This window comes from Alligator mississippiensis, chromosome 5 (genome assembly GCF_030867095.1).
Source record: "Alligator mississippiensis isolate rAllMis1 chromosome 5, rAllMis1, whole genome shotgun sequence".
Classification (NCBI taxonomy): Eukaryota; Metazoa; Chordata; order Crocodylia; family Alligatoridae; genus Alligator; species Alligator mississippiensis.
Window position 1 is genome coordinate 18,201,452 of NC_081828.1, and position 17,136 is coordinate 18,218,587.

Here is a 17,136-nt window from a genome sequence, read left to right on the forward strand (position 1 = left end):
TACTTGCTAACCAACTCCGTAAAGTAAAAACTGACTAGTCAATATAGACAAAGAGATAACTGAAATGTCTTAAGATTGTTTTCCCCATGATAAATCACACTGGGATAGTCTATTTGAAGTTGTCCCACACTAACATTTTACTAATGCTATTCTAGAGATTGAAGTGATACATTTTAGACATGTACCAACCATGGTCACATCCTTTAATGCATCTGCCAACTTTCATAGCACTTCTACCTGGCGGGGGAGGGGAAGTGGAAAATGCTGTTAATTCCTTACTTGTAAAATAATTTGGTTGAACTCTAGTTGAAGATCAAACAGATTCAGAGCTAATATACACTAAACTTAAGACACACTGAACCACCAAGATGAAAGTCAAGCATATCTTTAATGAAACTCTGTATAAACCTTAGTTACTGTGCCTGAGTAGTAATACAATGGCAGTCTGGAATGAAAAAGGGCTTCTGAATAATCTCAATTGCGTGCGGGTACGTGTCCACACAATAATACATGCAAAAAAAGGGGTGGTCATACACCAAAATAAGAAAAAGGCTTGGAAGGCAAATCATACTAGGAGGCTGAAGAAGCTAGGCATGTTCAACTGGAGGGGGGGGACATGAAAGCAATCTTCAAATACTTGAAGGGCTGCTATAAAAAGAGGAAAAACCCCTTGTCTCTCTGGCTGTAGAGAGTAGGACATGGACCAATGGTTTTAAGTTGCAGCAAAGGAGGCTTGCATTGGATAGCAAGAAAAACTTCTTCACAGTGGGTGAATTACATATGCAATTAAGGTAGAGCAATAAACTCTGACACCAACTGTCATATTTGGGGATCAGCCCAGGACTCTGGGCATCAGGTGGGAGAGGGGCAGTAGGCAGCCCCCGCACTTTAGCACCCCCACGCCCCAGCCAGCGGCTCCTCATCATCCACATGTGCATTTCAATGCACGGAAGTACTCCATTGTAAATGGTGACATTTTACTGCAGAGCTAATTAGTCAACTGCAGTAAAGTGCACATGTAGATGCACCCAGTTAGGACAATGAGGACTCACCATCACTGGAGGTGCTCAAGCAGAAGCTGGACAGCCACTGGTCAGGAATGATCTAGGTGTAGCTATGCCTACCTTCTACTACGGATATTTTTCACACTTCTGGGCTTTGCTGGTTGCTGCATGGGATTGGGAGGAAATTCCCTAACACACCCTCTCCCTCCCCCCCGCTACATGTGTCAGCAGTTTTTTTAGCCTAAGCAGAGGCTTGGATTGTTGGTTGCAGCCAAGGCTGGCGAGGGCCAATGTTCCCAAGACATAGCTGGGGTCAGAAACAAAATTTTACCCCATGGTCAGACTTCCCAGGAAGAGGGCCATGCCTCTGTGCACTGTGGCTGCACGCACACAATAGAGGTGCACTGATACATCAGTTCAATATTGGATCAGTATCAATATAAAGAAAATTGGCTGCATCGGAAATCAGCCTGGTGCAGCCAATAAATGCTTGTGTGAGCACGCAGCCACAGCGCAGCATGCAGGCAGTGAGGCGCAAAACCTAGCAACGTGTGGAGAGCAGTGTGCAGCTGGTAAGCCTGGTGTGGTGGAAGGGGGAGGTGTGGAGAAAGGGGGTGCAGATTAATGCCCCCTCAGTGAGGGAGGGGGGCAGGCATTGCCCAGTTGGGGTAGGGGATGGAGCCGCGGCTTGGGGAAGAAGGCTCCTGCCACTGCTTGCACCCCAGGAGGGCACAGAAGAAGGCGTGTGCTCCCGGATCTGTGTGGGGAGGGGTGGATGGGCTGCAGCTGCAGCTGGGCTCTTCTCACTGGGGTGTGGGCTTGGGGCAGGGCAATGGAAGAGGCTGCAGCCACATTTCACCATAGCCCCGCTCCCAGTGCTGCCGTATGCCTGTGTCATCCCCAGCTCTTCCCAGAGCTTGGGTGGAGGAGGGTCATTGAACGGGCTGCACCAGGCATGTGGCAGCAGAGGCACTGGGAGCAGAGCTATGACGAAATTTGAGCTGGCTACAGCCCCCTGCCCCAAGCTCAGCCCCCACCGAGAAGAGCCTGGCGCAGCCCCAGCTGCCCCGCCCTCCCCCCATGGTGCAAGCAATGGCAAGTGCCTCCCGCCCCTGCCCCCACTGCGAGGGGCACTGATCTGCACCTCCCCGTGACTCTTCTCTCCCCCACTACCCTTCCACCACAACCAACTTACCAGCTGCACACAGCTGTTATCGGAAAGTGGATTGGTATTGGCAAATATGCCTCCTTAAAAATGGTCCATCAGTATTGGCCCCCAAAAATTTATTGGTGCACCCCTATATATTAACCCTTACAGCTGAAGGATGTAGGCCTCCTAGGTCTCCTTGCTTTACATATGGCAGGCTGGTGTAGGTCTTGTGTAGGTCAGGTTGGATAGGGATGATTCTGCCTCAGGTATGGACGGGGCTGTTTTAAAAGACCTCTCAAGGTCCCTTCTAGCCCTACCTCTTTATGACTATGACCAAAAAAGGAAAAAGGTCCGTTTGTAGCAATCCAATCACTTATTTGGCAATATGGAACCCAACAGTCCAAGAATTAGAAACGCAATTGCTAACAATAAAGGAACTCCAAACCAACAGAAGTGGCAGAAATCCCAACACACAAATACAGGAGGCAGGAAAAGCCTCATGAAAGCTCCTGGCTGTCACCCTCAAAAGGGAGTTACAGTATAGCAGTTAGGTGCCAAACACCTACTATGACAAAGACCTCTGTCCCTCCCCTACTTGCATTCTTATCAAAACTAAAACACAGAAACCATTAAAACCCAATCCATGGAAAAAAACAAACAAACCCAAATACATATACACCCCCACCCTACCTTCGTCTGCTAGCAAAGGGAAACTAAATGCTATTTAGTAGAGATCACCAACCTGGCTGGGTGTGTGGATCACGTCAAACTCCTTAACCAACTGGAAGGAAACACACAAAGTCAACACAAAATAGCTGGAGATCTGAAAGCCTTTAATAGTACCATCAGGAGGTAACTTTAGCAGTACTTTTAGGTGAGCACATGAAAGTCTCAATTTACGGCCTCTAAACTTTAACATATTTTGACAAGAAAAATGTCTGTCTTCTGGGTATCTGTGTCTAAAACACAAGGGGTACAACTACAAATCGGGAGCCTATTCCTTTACAAAAGGGATAGCATAAAACTACTTAAACTAGAGATGAGTAATTATTTCTAGGCATTCTGTGCAACTGCCAAAAGACAGATTATGATACATTAATTACTAACAAAAAAGGAAAAAGATACTAAAGCACTCCAAAGTCCTAGCTGGAACTATTTGTACTTGAAACTTTAAGGGGGTAAAAACTGCACAGTATTTGTATCCTACAAACACTTAAAAATGGTTTGGTACTTGGTAAACTGACTCTCCCCACCCCTCCAGGGAGAAAAAAAAAAAAAAAGAAAAAAGATTGGCTAAACACACACTGAAGATAGTACCACTCATATGATAATTCAAAAAAAAAAGGCAGAGTTCTCTTGAAAAGCTTGAGTATTAATCCAACCTCAATGTATTTAAGAGATCCAAACTATCCTGCTACAGAAAACATGTCCGTTGTAAATAAACATTTACCTTGTCAGTTCTGCTTCCACGATTGGACCTTCCACCACGTCCTCGGCCACCTCTACCACCTCTGCCACCACGTCCGGGGCGACCAAGATCTCCAAAATTGATCTCCAGCTGGGATGTGATATCATTTGCTGGTTTACGGAAGTGATGATCAATTACAGAGTCTTCAGCATGAGCCTGCATTCAAAAATGAAGCTATTTATAATCAAGTAATAATAATAATAAAAATAAATAAATAAATAAATAAAGTACTAATAACCCCACCACCACTATTCAAAATAATTCCAACTTTGGGCCTGATTAACACACACAAGTACCTGCTTAAATGGAAGTACCAAGTATGGTATGGATTCAACCTGAAGATCAAGAAACCAAAAGTTGCTTTTTCCTAGTGAAAAATACTTTTAAAGAATGCAGAAACTCTGGAGTATACAAGCTAATATACAGCAATGTTAACATACTCTGAAACAAGTTTAAACTGAACACTAGTTAATCCTAGGAATAAGAGGATTTAAAGTCTGAATCAAATATCGTATTTTATCACGTACAACAGGGCACGCCCCTCCCCACCCACAAAAGCTGCTGCCAGTTGTACTGTGAGGAAATACGGTAAGGGTAGTTTCTGCCAAGATAAAGCGAGGGTGCAGACAGAAGTACAGCTCCCCGCTGTAACTCAGAACCATTTCTGCAAAGCATTCTGAGACCCCAGACCAAACCAGAGTTCCCCTTCCCCCTGGATCCAACAGGGCTCTCTACACCACTGATGTTGTTTTCATGGGGGGAAGGGAAGCAGCATAGGGAGCTTGTTCTTGGGGCTCCTCAGCTGGTGCTGAAGGGTGGGATGGGTGAACTAGAGCCCCCCATCTCAGGTGAGGGGCTCAGATACACCTGCCCTCTCCCCCCCAACCCCGACTGAAACCGCCCCAGATTGAACTCCTTCCACGCTCTTCCCCCCACCCCATTCTGAAAACAGGGACAGGCTGGGAGATCTGCAGACACAAAACACGCTACATTTTGAAGCGTCTTTATCCGATACCTCATGCAACAAGGGGTCAGATTTTCACCCGATCAGCCATTTTAAGCTGTTTGTAGCTGTACGAGTGCATGGCTACAGACTGCTTTCTGTGGCCTGCTTGGGCACAAATTGTCCCTTCTGTCTGTGGCCTGAAAGTCACATCTGTACAAGATCAACAGGTAGCAGAACAATGAGCAAACTCAGCTCCCTAGCTGCTGCTACTCAAGTTATTCACAAGGTAATTTTTTTTTTTCCTTTATGCCTTTCAAAAGTAGGGCGTGTGCATCTTATTCAGCAGCACACTGTATGTGAGAAAGTACATTTAATTAAAAAAAGCAAGCAAATAAAGTAATTTTCTAGCATTCCTGTCGATTCCTAGCAGTTATTCTTTTCCATGTACTTAGTGCTTAACTTTAAATTTGTTTGCACAGCCCCTTTATCCATTTCATAATCCCCAAGGCAAGGAAGACTGACTATGCTGGACCACCCACAAAAAGATATTTTATTAGGTTATGCAAACTATACTGCCATTATAATAGCAACAAGCAGCTCCTATATCATGCTTAAATACAGAACCAACTGGCATATGAACTGAAAAATATAATAGGACCCTACCAATTGAAAACACACTAGAATTTATTTCCAAGTGAAAGTTCCAGAAGGCTCCAGATACTTTAGGTATTTGGAATCTGATAAAATGTTTAGGAAACCCTAGCTCCTAGTACAAAAGTCAGTAAGGTAAGAGGTATTAATGAGAATCATCTGTAGATAAAGCACACACACTGCTACGTACATAAAAGTTACTAGACATTAAAAATGCAGTGAGAGAACGGAAAGGAGGAAAAACAGAAGACGACGAGCCTGTTCTGCGTACCTCATCTATAATTAAATGACAATAAACTATAATAAATCAAGAATTAAAAATCTGCCTTTATTTTGACAATTATCAGCATATTATATTAAAATATTTTAAATCTGAAAGAGAATCTTCCCTTCTTTTAGCTAAATATAAAAATCAATGTTTGTCCATTTCAGACCAAGTATGCCCTGAATCTCTCACAGCAGCAAACAATATACCATTACAACTTGAGCCACAACAGATACCCATGAAAAAAGGTAATCCTATTTATTTAACTGTGGTAGTATTTAAAAACTCGAAATATCTAAGCCTCATTGTCCTTGATCTACGAAAGCAGGCAAAAATGATACTGCTGAAAAACTTAAATCGTACAGAAGGAATAAAATGAAAGCTGAAGGGAAAGGGAAGAGAGACAACAATATATAATTATTGTACTATATAACGTGCAAAGGCTGATTACTTTAAATAGTTTGTTCACTCTTACAAGAATAGTTTATAAAACATCAACAATATTCAGAAGTTTGCTAACTAGTCATTATCAGTTGATGATTTCATGTAGGTATCATAGCAAAAATGGTTTTGAAGATTGTGAAACAGAACTTTATGGACTAGCTAAAGGAGATGGGCCCCAAGGTATAAGACAAGATATGAAATAAGACAAAAGCGATTTATGGAAGCAGGCAGTTATGGTGAGAACAGCTTTAAACTTAATCATCTGGGAAACAAATATACTATTTATGAAGTAGTCGTACACGATACACAGCTAGACAAGAGGCGAAGAGCTCCAGCAGGCATCTACTCAGATGCCCTACTTCATTATATATAGAACGAAGTAGGGCATCTGATCAAGATCTTTATTTTTTATATATAAATACAAGTATAAATAAAACATAAAGATCTTCATTCAAGAATTACCCAATTAATGAGATTACATTAAATGCAAATTATCACTAATCACATATGTAAAGGGTCAGTACCTCATTTGATTCCAGCAGACTCCCCTGCATTTCTGTCATCGCCTTTGTCTGATGAAAGTCGTGTGTCCACGCCAAAGAGACAAAAGGAACAAAAGGAAGAAAACAAAAAGGAAGAAATGAGACTCAACTACATACAGAAACAGGTAATAAGGTCATGTGAACTTGCTGGATGCAAATGCCAGTGAGTACATGGAGGAGCAAGAGAATGAGATCAATGGCTATGCAAGCATCCAGGAAGAGAACAGGATGATGAATAACTGTAGGTTTAAGTGAAGCATCTCAATTCAACCATAAGCAAACCAGAGTAATGCTACAACAAGTTTCACGAAGGAACACAGATATGAATTTGTCACTCATGCTCCGATACCTCTGCAACAAGTATGGGATAAGACCCTAGGACATGGAGGGTAATTTTTTTGAAAACCACTCAAGGTATGTATCTGTACAGAGCTTGGCTCTTAAGCGCCATCCCCTAACTGCAAGGTTAACATAGGCCTGAGTGTATGAAATAGCATTCGTTTATATGATGGGCAATACAAAAAAACTAAGGAAGCTTACAAGCTTTAAATATTTTCAAAGGATAACATATTTCACAGCAGACAAGTCATTTTTTAACTGTCTCTCATCATAACATGACAGACAAAAGAAAAAAAACCAAAAAACTGCATAAGACATGTGACAACATGCTTTTTTTATACCACTTAAATCATTAAAACCTCAAAACTTGTAAAGACCTTCGCACCATGCCACCCACATTTGGGTTTGGGTCCCCACCCCCAAGTGCTGTTAGAACAATTTGGATGTTCAACTCAGTAATCATTTTTCTTGACCAGATTTTTAAGATTTGCTTTATACTACAATTCAGCTTAAGACTTCCGTGGAAAAAGGTCTCTGACTAGATCACGGCTGCCAAAATTCAATAGACTGCTACCAATTTTAAGAGGTGCAATCTAATTTTGATGGACAATTATATTTTTCTCATTCCTTCTCCTCTTGTTCTGCATGTTTAAGAAAACAGCTCAGGTAGTCAGGCAACAACTCATTAGAAAATCCAAGAAGAAAAAAAAAAAAAAAAAGGTTGGCATGAGAAACATTTCTTTTGAAAGACTGCGGAGATGTACAGGACTGAACCCCAACATCCTCTCTATTCTTAGAAAATCCCTGGGTACTTGTGCTCCCCCACAACATGGTACAATGTGGCTCTGAAGGGATGAGAAGAGTAAGTGACTGCCCATTCAACCCAATTTCCAAGATAATAAAGTAGGATACATTTTGATAATTCATTCACAATAGTCTTATTAAAGGACCTGGAAGGAAGTCTAGAACTTAGATAAACCAAGTTACTGTCATAAGAGAACTACTGTTTGACTGCTACTGATCAGAAAGAGGTATGCACTAGTGGTCTAGATGCAATTATTCCATTCCACTAAGCATTTGTTTCATTGTTGACAAGAAGGTATAAGAAGCCAAAAGGAGCAAGAACAGTTAATACTGTTTTAACTTGCAGATTATAGTACTTGCTCAACTGGCTGGTAGAGAGTTCATGCTAATGGCACTCTGGATTTTCAAGATATGGGAAGCTCTTGTGGAGCACTAGCCAACAACATTTGGCATTCTCCACAGAAAACAGGCAAGGGCCTGGGAGAAACTTATGCAACTGAAATAATGTCCAGATAGGTCATTAACAGTTGCCCTCTTTCCTAAACTAGTAAGGGAAAGCCAAATTCAAGTCACATCAACAGTTGTACATGCTCACTTAGTCTGAAAAGCCTCAGTTATTTAAAAGGGGATACTCATTCCTTAGTCATTGACATCAGGACTGTAAATTTAAGGGCCATTTTAAACAGAAGAATCTAAAAATTATGGCCATTTGTCCTGGGAGGACAAGATTATTTGCATCTCTACCTCTATTACTGAATCATTTTAATTCACTTAACTCACATTTGAGAAAATAGATTTGCACTAAGTAAGATAAAGACACAGTATATATCTTCCCATCTGCAGATAAGGGACTCTGAAGTACTGCTGTACTATTAATGAACTATTTTTATAATTTAGATACGACAAAAACATTGAAGCTTCTCTGCCTGTGCAGGTAAGCAAACAACATGGCTTGGGAGTCTCCAACATGGCTGCAAATAAAGAGCTAGAGATCCTAAAACATAATAAAATTGCTTAAATACACACAAGCCTCTACAAAAAGGTAAATAAAAATTAAATTTTGGGTTTTTCCAGATTTTTTCTCCACTCACTAGCTCAGGATGGATAAAGATCTAGGCAGAGGGCTTCTGGATAGGAAAGAGCTAACCAGAGATTGAGCAAGGATAAAACAAGAAAGAACAGGTTTTACTGGAGAAGCCAACACACCCAGGAAGTAATCCAAGTGTAAATTTTGAGAAAGCCAATAAACCCAAAATTAAACACAGCATTCCCTCCATTGACTACAAATAACTATAAACCGTATAACTCAACACTACCTAAAGTGTAAGTTTATGTTACTTCTGTGCTCCCTTTTTGTTAATGAATTCTTAATTTAAAACGCATAAGCTAAATTATGCAATACATATGCTTACACGGACAGAAATATCCTCATGAAATACTGAATCCAGCAATTCTTCTACTTTCTTTAAAATTGTGAAAGTATTTTACAAAAAGGGAAGAATTTCATAGAAAGTAAGTCTTATTTTCAATATGGTTACTCCATACAGTCACATAATTTAAAAGTAAGCTTCAGACATTCGCCACCTTAAGTAAAATGGAAGCTTGTGAACATAAAGGATACATAAGAACCAAGAATTCATCCAGCCACAAGCACAGTATTAACAGAACACCTCCTAAGTCTTCCCAGACCTGTGGCTTAGTATCCTCATTTACAGAAACGTGGGGGGTTAGAGGGCTACGCTACGCCTAAAAGAGTTCTACATAAAATAGAAGAAAATATTTGCTAGGAGTAAAAGCAGTTTAATTAAAAAGAAGAGAAAAAAAATGTACCCAATGACAAGATTAAAAGCATATTCTATAACCAGTTACTGGACAACATAGGTTATTTTTAACAGGAAGAAATCAAAGAAGCTAAGACTTGTCACAAAACCATTCTTAATGCAGTTAACTTCAAAGCTTTCTTAATGTTATGTGAAGCCATTTTAAACTACCGGTTAGGCTGCTTTAAAAAAAAACCAAAAACCAAAAAACTGCATTTGCTCCCCATACCTGGAAACTAAAGGAATTTGACTCTGAACCTCTTAATACCAGAGTACCTAAGGACTGATTATTTACTAAGTTGTATGTGAATTAGAGTGTGATTCTAGAATTTAAGATTTCCCTAGTTCTGGTTTATAAACATTACAATGCCAAACATCACAAAATAAGTTTATATATGGTTTGTCCATTTTTAAAGGTGCTCTAGCAATACAGAGCCCACAAAATATCAGCATGTTTACACTATGAAATCAACTCATCAATTAACTTTAAAAAGTTTTCAGGCTTGGGCAGTTAGCTTCCCATACTACTATAGAATCTACTGCACAAGCCCATCCACTAAATGTTACCTGTGAGCACAACAGTAATGATAAAGCCTGAAATTAGCAGCAACAATGTATTAAGTGGCTTTTGAAGTTTCTCAACTATTTAAAACTTACATGTTGCAAGGCAAAGTTTAACTTTAAGCAAAAGAAATAAATGTTCTTGTCTATTAAAATTGCAGTAGCTCCCCAGATTTTTTGTTCTCAACTCTTATTGAAAAAAAAAAAAAAACTGTATCCGTTAGGCTGGAGGGAGAGACGGCTCAATAATGAAACCGATCATATTTAGCATCATCTTATTTATGTTACTTTCAAGTTTTAGCATTCGTTAACAAAGCATCCTGTTATTTTTTTTGACAGCGGTTTTACTGACAGTCCTGGCATCCCAAGGAGTAAAATTTGTGAAGTCAGAACAGTACTTATATATTTGAACAATAAGATCTGGATACTCTTGAATACCATTAAATGTTACTTTACCTCCTCACTCTTTGACTTATGGAGAACAAATCCTTTTTTCCATTGCCCATCAGCACCCTCATTTGGTTTACGGATGTTGAACTCAACCTTTGCACGATCCTTACTTTGAATAGCTTTCCATTCATCCAGGGTCATTTCTTTAGGACCTTCTTCCTTAACCTCTTCAACCTCATTCTCTCTGTAATAAGTTCATTTATATTATAATTACTGACTTTAGATTTCTATTCATTCATATTTTAAAGACCTATGTGTAGCAAATTCAAAAGCAGTGTAGTGACAGAACAGAACTCTGTATGACTGTGTAATACTTATTAGAACCATTAAGAGAGTGTAAAGACTTGGGAATGCTGCCCTACAGAAAGCCAGTTGCCTTTCACAGATTTTTAATAATTAAGAAAAATAAGTCTCTTCTAACCAATGAAGACGGGGCAAAAGAACAGCAGAACAAGCTGCCTTACAGGAACCACATGGGAACACAGCATTGTAAATCAGTCAAAAGCAGTTAGCTTAAAAGTTCTCCAACACCACATTAAGGCTACTTACTACAAACATTAGATTGGGGCGGGCAATTATTTTGGACAGAGGGCCGCATGGGTATCCTCACCCCTTGACAGGTGCCCTGTCATTTTGTGACCAGAAGTCCCACCCCCTAACCCCTGACCTTTGCCACCCGAAGTCCCTCCCTCCCCTTGCCCCACCCCCCAGAAGTAATCCTTTCAGCAAGGGGTTTTGCCACCTCAGAACCAGGAAAATACCAAATTATATTCTAAAAGAAAACATCTACAATATTCATTGATTTTAAAAATTATTTTTGTCCTGATATATACATTTGTGTAGCATACATAGAGGTGATTGCACAATAGCTTAAAATGAAGTCCTGCTCTTGTATGTAGTGGGGTGTAGGTGCATCTGTGGGGGTGGGTAGGTGTGGGGCAGAAGGTGGCTGGAGTGTGTGAAGGGATGTGGATGCTTGTGTATGGTGGGGTGTGCTTGTGGAACTCGCCTATGAACATCCCCCCCCCCCCCCCCATCCCTGCTGACCCCCCTGCACTGCTCCTGCCGACACCCCCCTACCTACACATACACCCAAGCCCCCCACCTATACACCCCTGCCCACACAGACCCTCCCTCTCCCCCCCAGGGTATCAGCGCAGCCCCATGCTCCCCACTCCAGCAATACAGCTGGGAGCCACATGGTGCCAGAGACCTGTGGGGGCAGAAAGGCAGGGAAATGGCTGGGGGTGGGGCAAGACTGGGCTGCTCAGTCCTGCTGCCTCCCCGAGTCCTGTCATCTTTGACAGGCAGCCAGAAGCAAATAAACATTCATTTACTAAATTTTTTTAGGGGCCATGCAGGCCAGATGCAGTCCACAGGCCATATTTTGCCCGCCCCTGCATTAGATCCTATTCTTTTGCATAAATACTTTTGTTTGTTTGTTCTTAAATGTTCCATAGGAAGGGACAGAGACAGCAATGGGGTGGCAAGAAAAAGTCAAGTAAGGAGGCATTACTTCTTATGTTGGTCTCAAATTTACTAGTCTTTCAAAGTATTATTTTTATATTTTGTTGTTCTACCAACTCAACAATTTATACTGAAAACTCAATAGCTGCACCTGACTTGAAACAGTAAGTTGTATACAATTTAAGATTCTGATGTGCAAATTTACAGTAGAATTATTGTTGATGGAACTCAGAGATACTATTTATACCTTATATGAAGATTGTTACTGTGTTCAGTGTAGACTGTACCCTTATTATGGAGAATTCTCAAATTCTCATCAGTCATTCACAGAGTATTTTTCAGCTGCCTGAAATTTTACCAAACTAAGTGTTCGTGGCAAGTATCTGCTTCAGGGCAAATTCTCTCTCAATTTTTCAGCTACAGAGTTTGACATTCAAAAGAGGACTGCATTGTTTTGGCCTGTTCTGGCCATGAAGAGAGATTAGGACAGCTACTCTATGGATAATGGTTAAGTGAGGGTTTTTAAATCTACCTGGCACCAAACATGAGTTTTTAGCCACCCCCAATAAAAACGCAGTCAATTTGGCCACATCTTAATACTCCAGAATGCTTATACTCAGTAGAATTGTATCCAGGACTTGTGCCCAGACGCAGTAAAGGAAAAAAGAAGGAAATCAGGCAAGAAGGAGAGGGAAAATGGCAAAAATATCCTGGGCCAAAAGAAGCAGTGAAAAATAGAGGAGGGAGAGAGTTAGGGGCAAAGGGAAAAATCAGCAACAAGACAAAAGCTGGTGAAAAGTAAGAACAAAGTGGAAGGGGAAAAGACAAGAAAGCTCACTACTATCAAAGAGGAGAGAGCAGTTGGAAAGGGTAAATCTGAGGAAAGCAAGTGACTTCAAACCATCAAGTACACTCCCTTACACATCTGGAATGAAACCTACTATTTCTGTCTCAATGTTCCAGCAATGGCTACTGAACTCTCAGGAACCCTCCAGCCCCCTCTATCAGCAAGTACAGACTGCTGGGTCCAAGTGGAAGAGAATCAGGGATTTATCCCTGCTAATCTTGTTCTACATTTCATTCTTTTGTTTTTCTAGATTAGACAGTTAACTTTTGTGTGGGTCTTTTAATATAACAGAAACATTACAATTAAGTAGTCAACAGTTAAGATATGCCAAAATTAATGCTACTCCCTTAATTTGGCATCCCTCCCTCCAACATATACATTAAGAAAAAGTTTCCAATTAATGTTACCATTTTCCCAAAGCTACTTTTTGCCCTAATTATATGCGTGTGTGGGGGGGGGGGGCATGTATTACTTACTGTTCATCATCCAACTCTTCAAATAAAGGATTACCAACCTCCTCATGGGCTTTTCTACAACTTCCTCATCAAAATATTAACCTTACAAAAATGACTTCATCATTGCAAAATTTTCTGAGGCAGGGTGGTAGTCTTCTCCCCAGTATACACTGGGGGAACTGAGGCAGAAATTGAAACAATGTTGGTTGATCTGGGATGCATGATCAGAAATAACCGAGACCTGACTATTTGGAGCACTTCATTTAAAGGGCTGCTTTACAGGCTCCCAGTAAGGCTGCATTTTATAGAAGTTGTAATTCTGACAGCTCTGCACTTCAGCATTTCAGATTATCAGCATTTTAAACTGGGTATCCAGAAAATGAGAGAATCTAATCCTCAATAGCTTTCAACTGCCTTGACTGCAAGACCATCCTTTCTTCCTACAGTTCTATGCCTCACTTACAGACCACCATCTAATCCACAAATGAGGTAGGGAGCTGAAGACAACTGCACCATTTGCTACAAACATTTATTCTTCCCTAAAACAGTGTTCTGGTGCACTGAACGAGTGAAGCCTTAGGCGTGCAAAAAACTAGCAATCATAATACACACACAAGGCATTCTGAATTTCAAGTGCTTGATTTTCCAATTTAACAATATTCATTGGGTACAATAATGTTTGGAATATCACAAATGACAACTGAATTCCAGGACTGTCTTTTCTTTTTTTAAATACCCTGTACCATCACAAAATACTACAGATGGTTTAACCAACTCATCTGATGCTGCAAGCCACAGGACTGGTGGAGAGCTGCTCTGCAGGCCAGGTCAGGCCCCACATGCAGCATATGTACACTACCGGCCACTCCAGCACTACACAGCATGCAGTCACCTGCATGTCCCAGAGTAACTGGTCTGGGACCATGCTGCACACAGCACACCCACTCGAGCTGTGCTACATGTGGCACCTCCCTGGTCTCTCCAGGATGTGCACTGCATTCGGTACAAAAAAGATGGGCAGTGAAGTAAATGCTGCATGGGGGGCACAGGGCCATCTGGTACACCTTGCATACTGTCAGTACATCCACTCAAGACCCCCCAGGCAGCCAGATGATAGGGCTCTGCAGGACAGATTTGGTCTGTGGGTCCCATCCTTGACACCCTTGTGCTACAATATATCAAGATACCAACTTAAAAAAAAAAAAAAAAAAAATTTACTAACCCTTAAACCAGGATTCTCCCCCCCATGCAACCTATTCCTCCCCCATTTTTCACACTATAGCAAACTTTTAACTTGCCATGGCATGTTAATAAAACTGTCACTGTGAATGCACTATGAAGTCTATTAGGAAAAAACTATATAAAAAAAATAATCAAAAACAACTAAAAAGGTTTAGTTGTCAAAACTATACTGGTCATGATTTTGCCTCCCTCACCCTAATCCAAGGAAAAAAAAAATAGAAACACACCTTAAAAACGAGATGATTCATAAACCACTAGGAAAACCTTTATAAAACATCATCCAAATTCAACATATTCTAGCACAGGGGCAGGCAATTATTTCAGCTGGAGAGCCACTTCATGAATTTTGGTGAGCTGTTGAGGGCCACATGGGTAGCCCTACCTCTTGACAGTTGCCCCCTGGTCGCCATCTTCTGACCAGAAGTCCCACCCCCTAACCCCTACACCCTTTGCCACTGGAAGTCCCTCCCTTTGCCCCCAGAAGTACTCCTTTTGGGAGGGGGTAGTATGGCCTTAGAACTGGAAGTTACACTCTTGTTACATGGTCTATGTCAGGGCTAGGCAATGTTTTTTGGCCAGAGCGCTGAAAAAACCCTTGCAAGGTGGTGGAGTGCCAGCATGCCAAAAAAACAAAACGGGGGGGGGTGCAGCTCAGCACAGGCTCAACCACAGCTTTACCTCTCTGGTGCCAACCCATCCTGAGCGGTGCAGGGAAGCAGTGCATAGCTCAGCCGCCGCTGCTTCTTGCCTGTGCTGACCAGGCCGGGCCCATCCTGTCCTGAGCAGCATGCAGCAAAGTCGGCCCAGCCACTGCTGTCCTGCGTGCCGCTCGGGATGCGACAGGTCTGGCTGAGTCGGCACTGATGAGTAGCAGTGGCTGAGCTGCGTGCAGCTTGGACCGGCTGGCAGAGGTAAACAGAAGCCAAGGCTTTGCCACATGTCTCTCAGGTTGGGCCAGGCCAGCACCGGGGAGGGGAAGCTGTGGCTGAGTTGGTCCTGAGTGACACATGGCTCAGCTGCCACTTTTCTTTGCTGGTGCCAACCTGGCCAGGCCCATCCTGACCCAAGCACAACACAGACAAGCTAGCCCAGCTGCTGCTTCCATGTGCTGCTCAGGACTGGCTTGGCCAAAACTGGAGGGTACCAGTGAGGAAAAGTGGTGGCTGAGCTGTGTGCCGCTCAGACCGGGCTGGGCTGGTCCTGAGCGGCACTCTGCTCAGCTGACTGAGTCTCCTCTTCTCCTCACTGGTGCCAACCAAGCAGGACACAGCAAAGCCGTCCCAGCCGCTGCTTCGTCACGTGCCGCTCAAGATGAGATGGGCCTGGCCAGGTCAGCACCAGTGAGGAGAAGCAGCTAAGTGGCATGCGCTCCCACCACCTTCCCCCCCCCCCCCCGCCCGCCCCCGCTGCAGCAGCTTCCCTCCACCCCCTGCCTGCTTCCAGCCTGGCCCTGGAAGCACCACAGGGCCCTCCTGGCCACTGGGCTATTCTGACAGTACCCCCCCCCCCCCCCCCCCATGTCCAATCTTACCTTACTTTCCACTTGGACACCGGGGGGGGGGGGGGGGAAGGAAGGAGAGGAACCACTCAGGGTCACAAGACCAGAAGCCACAGGTTTGGGGCTGGGTGGAGTCAGGCTTGCCTTACTGCTCAATAACAGGCTCCTGCTGGGTGCTACTGCCCCTGTCTGCCTGTCACCTTTGACAGGCAGTAAGGGGCAGATAAAAATTCATTTTCTAAAGTTTTTAGAGGCCCCACGGGCTGGATAGAATGGTCGGTGGGCTGCATCCAGCCCGCGGGCCATATTTTGCCTATCCTTGGTCTAGAGTAATCTTACTGCCTTAACTCACAACTTCAGTACCTCTGATATAAATTTACTTTCTTTCTTTGAGAGATATGGAAAGACATAGCTAGTACCAACTATAAATCAGCAGCACTTTGCACCTGCCACAAACTAGGCCATCAACTAATAATTAATTACCTAATAGAAACAACAAAATAGTCTGGTAAATAGAAAACTTTATAACAACACCTCACTTGCATGAGACTAAGATTAGCAAACTTCAAAAGATCTATTAAACCAACTAACACAACTGTCTGAAGTTTAATGTATATTTATTATAAAACTTCATTTCCAGTCTTCCCTATTTGCAAGTTTCTTCACTCCACTTTGAACTATAGACCATGCATCTTTGCAACGTTTCCATAGCCTTTCACCTTTGTATCACAACGTCAATCCCTACATACCCAGATTCATTCCTACTTTCACCATACAGTGTTCAAATATCCTTGCCCTCAAATCTCACACCTAAAACTACTCTTTGCCAAACTCCCAGTCACCACTTTCTAAATTCTCATCTATGCCCACAAACCATTCAGATTTCAAAGAGCAAAAGCAGTGCAATCAGCAGAATATGACTACCACAGCAGGTTTCACTGCAGGCACACCACATTCCTGGAGGAACATATTTGTTCATCTTGGTGTAGCATTTGGGAAGCGAGAGAGATTATATGTTGTGACTGATGTTGCAAATAAGGTAGATTTTCTGCCACGTTGACAAACGAATAAGTAGCAGAGTTCTTACAGTTTGTCCTCTGCAGACAACAGCAGTTTAATACAGACAGCAAATCCTTGGCAGACAACAAGTATTCTGTTGACAGTCAGATAATAGGAAACACTG

At 42.3% G+C, this 17,136-nt stretch overlaps 1 protein-coding gene across 2 annotated transcripts in view; it reads right to left on the minus strand.

Annotated features, from left to right (window-relative positions):
* SERBP1 (SERPINE1 mRNA binding protein 1) overlaps positions 1-17,136 on the minus strand; it is a 30,000-nt gene that overhangs the window by 2,515 nt on the left and 10,349 nt on the right. For both annotated transcript variants that reach the window (XM_059727926.1, XM_059727925.1), the window contains exons 6-9: positions 10,451-10,628; positions 6,453-6,500; positions 3,605-3,778; positions 2,897-2,935 (exon numbers count right to left, since the gene is read on the minus strand). In XM_059727926.1, coding sequence (XP_059583909.1) covers positions 2,897-2,935; positions 3,605-3,778; positions 6,453-6,500; positions 10,451-10,628 — 439 coding nt within the window. The remainder of the gene's footprint in view (positions 1-2,896; positions 2,936-3,604; positions 3,779-6,452; positions 6,501-10,450; positions 10,629-17,136) is intronic.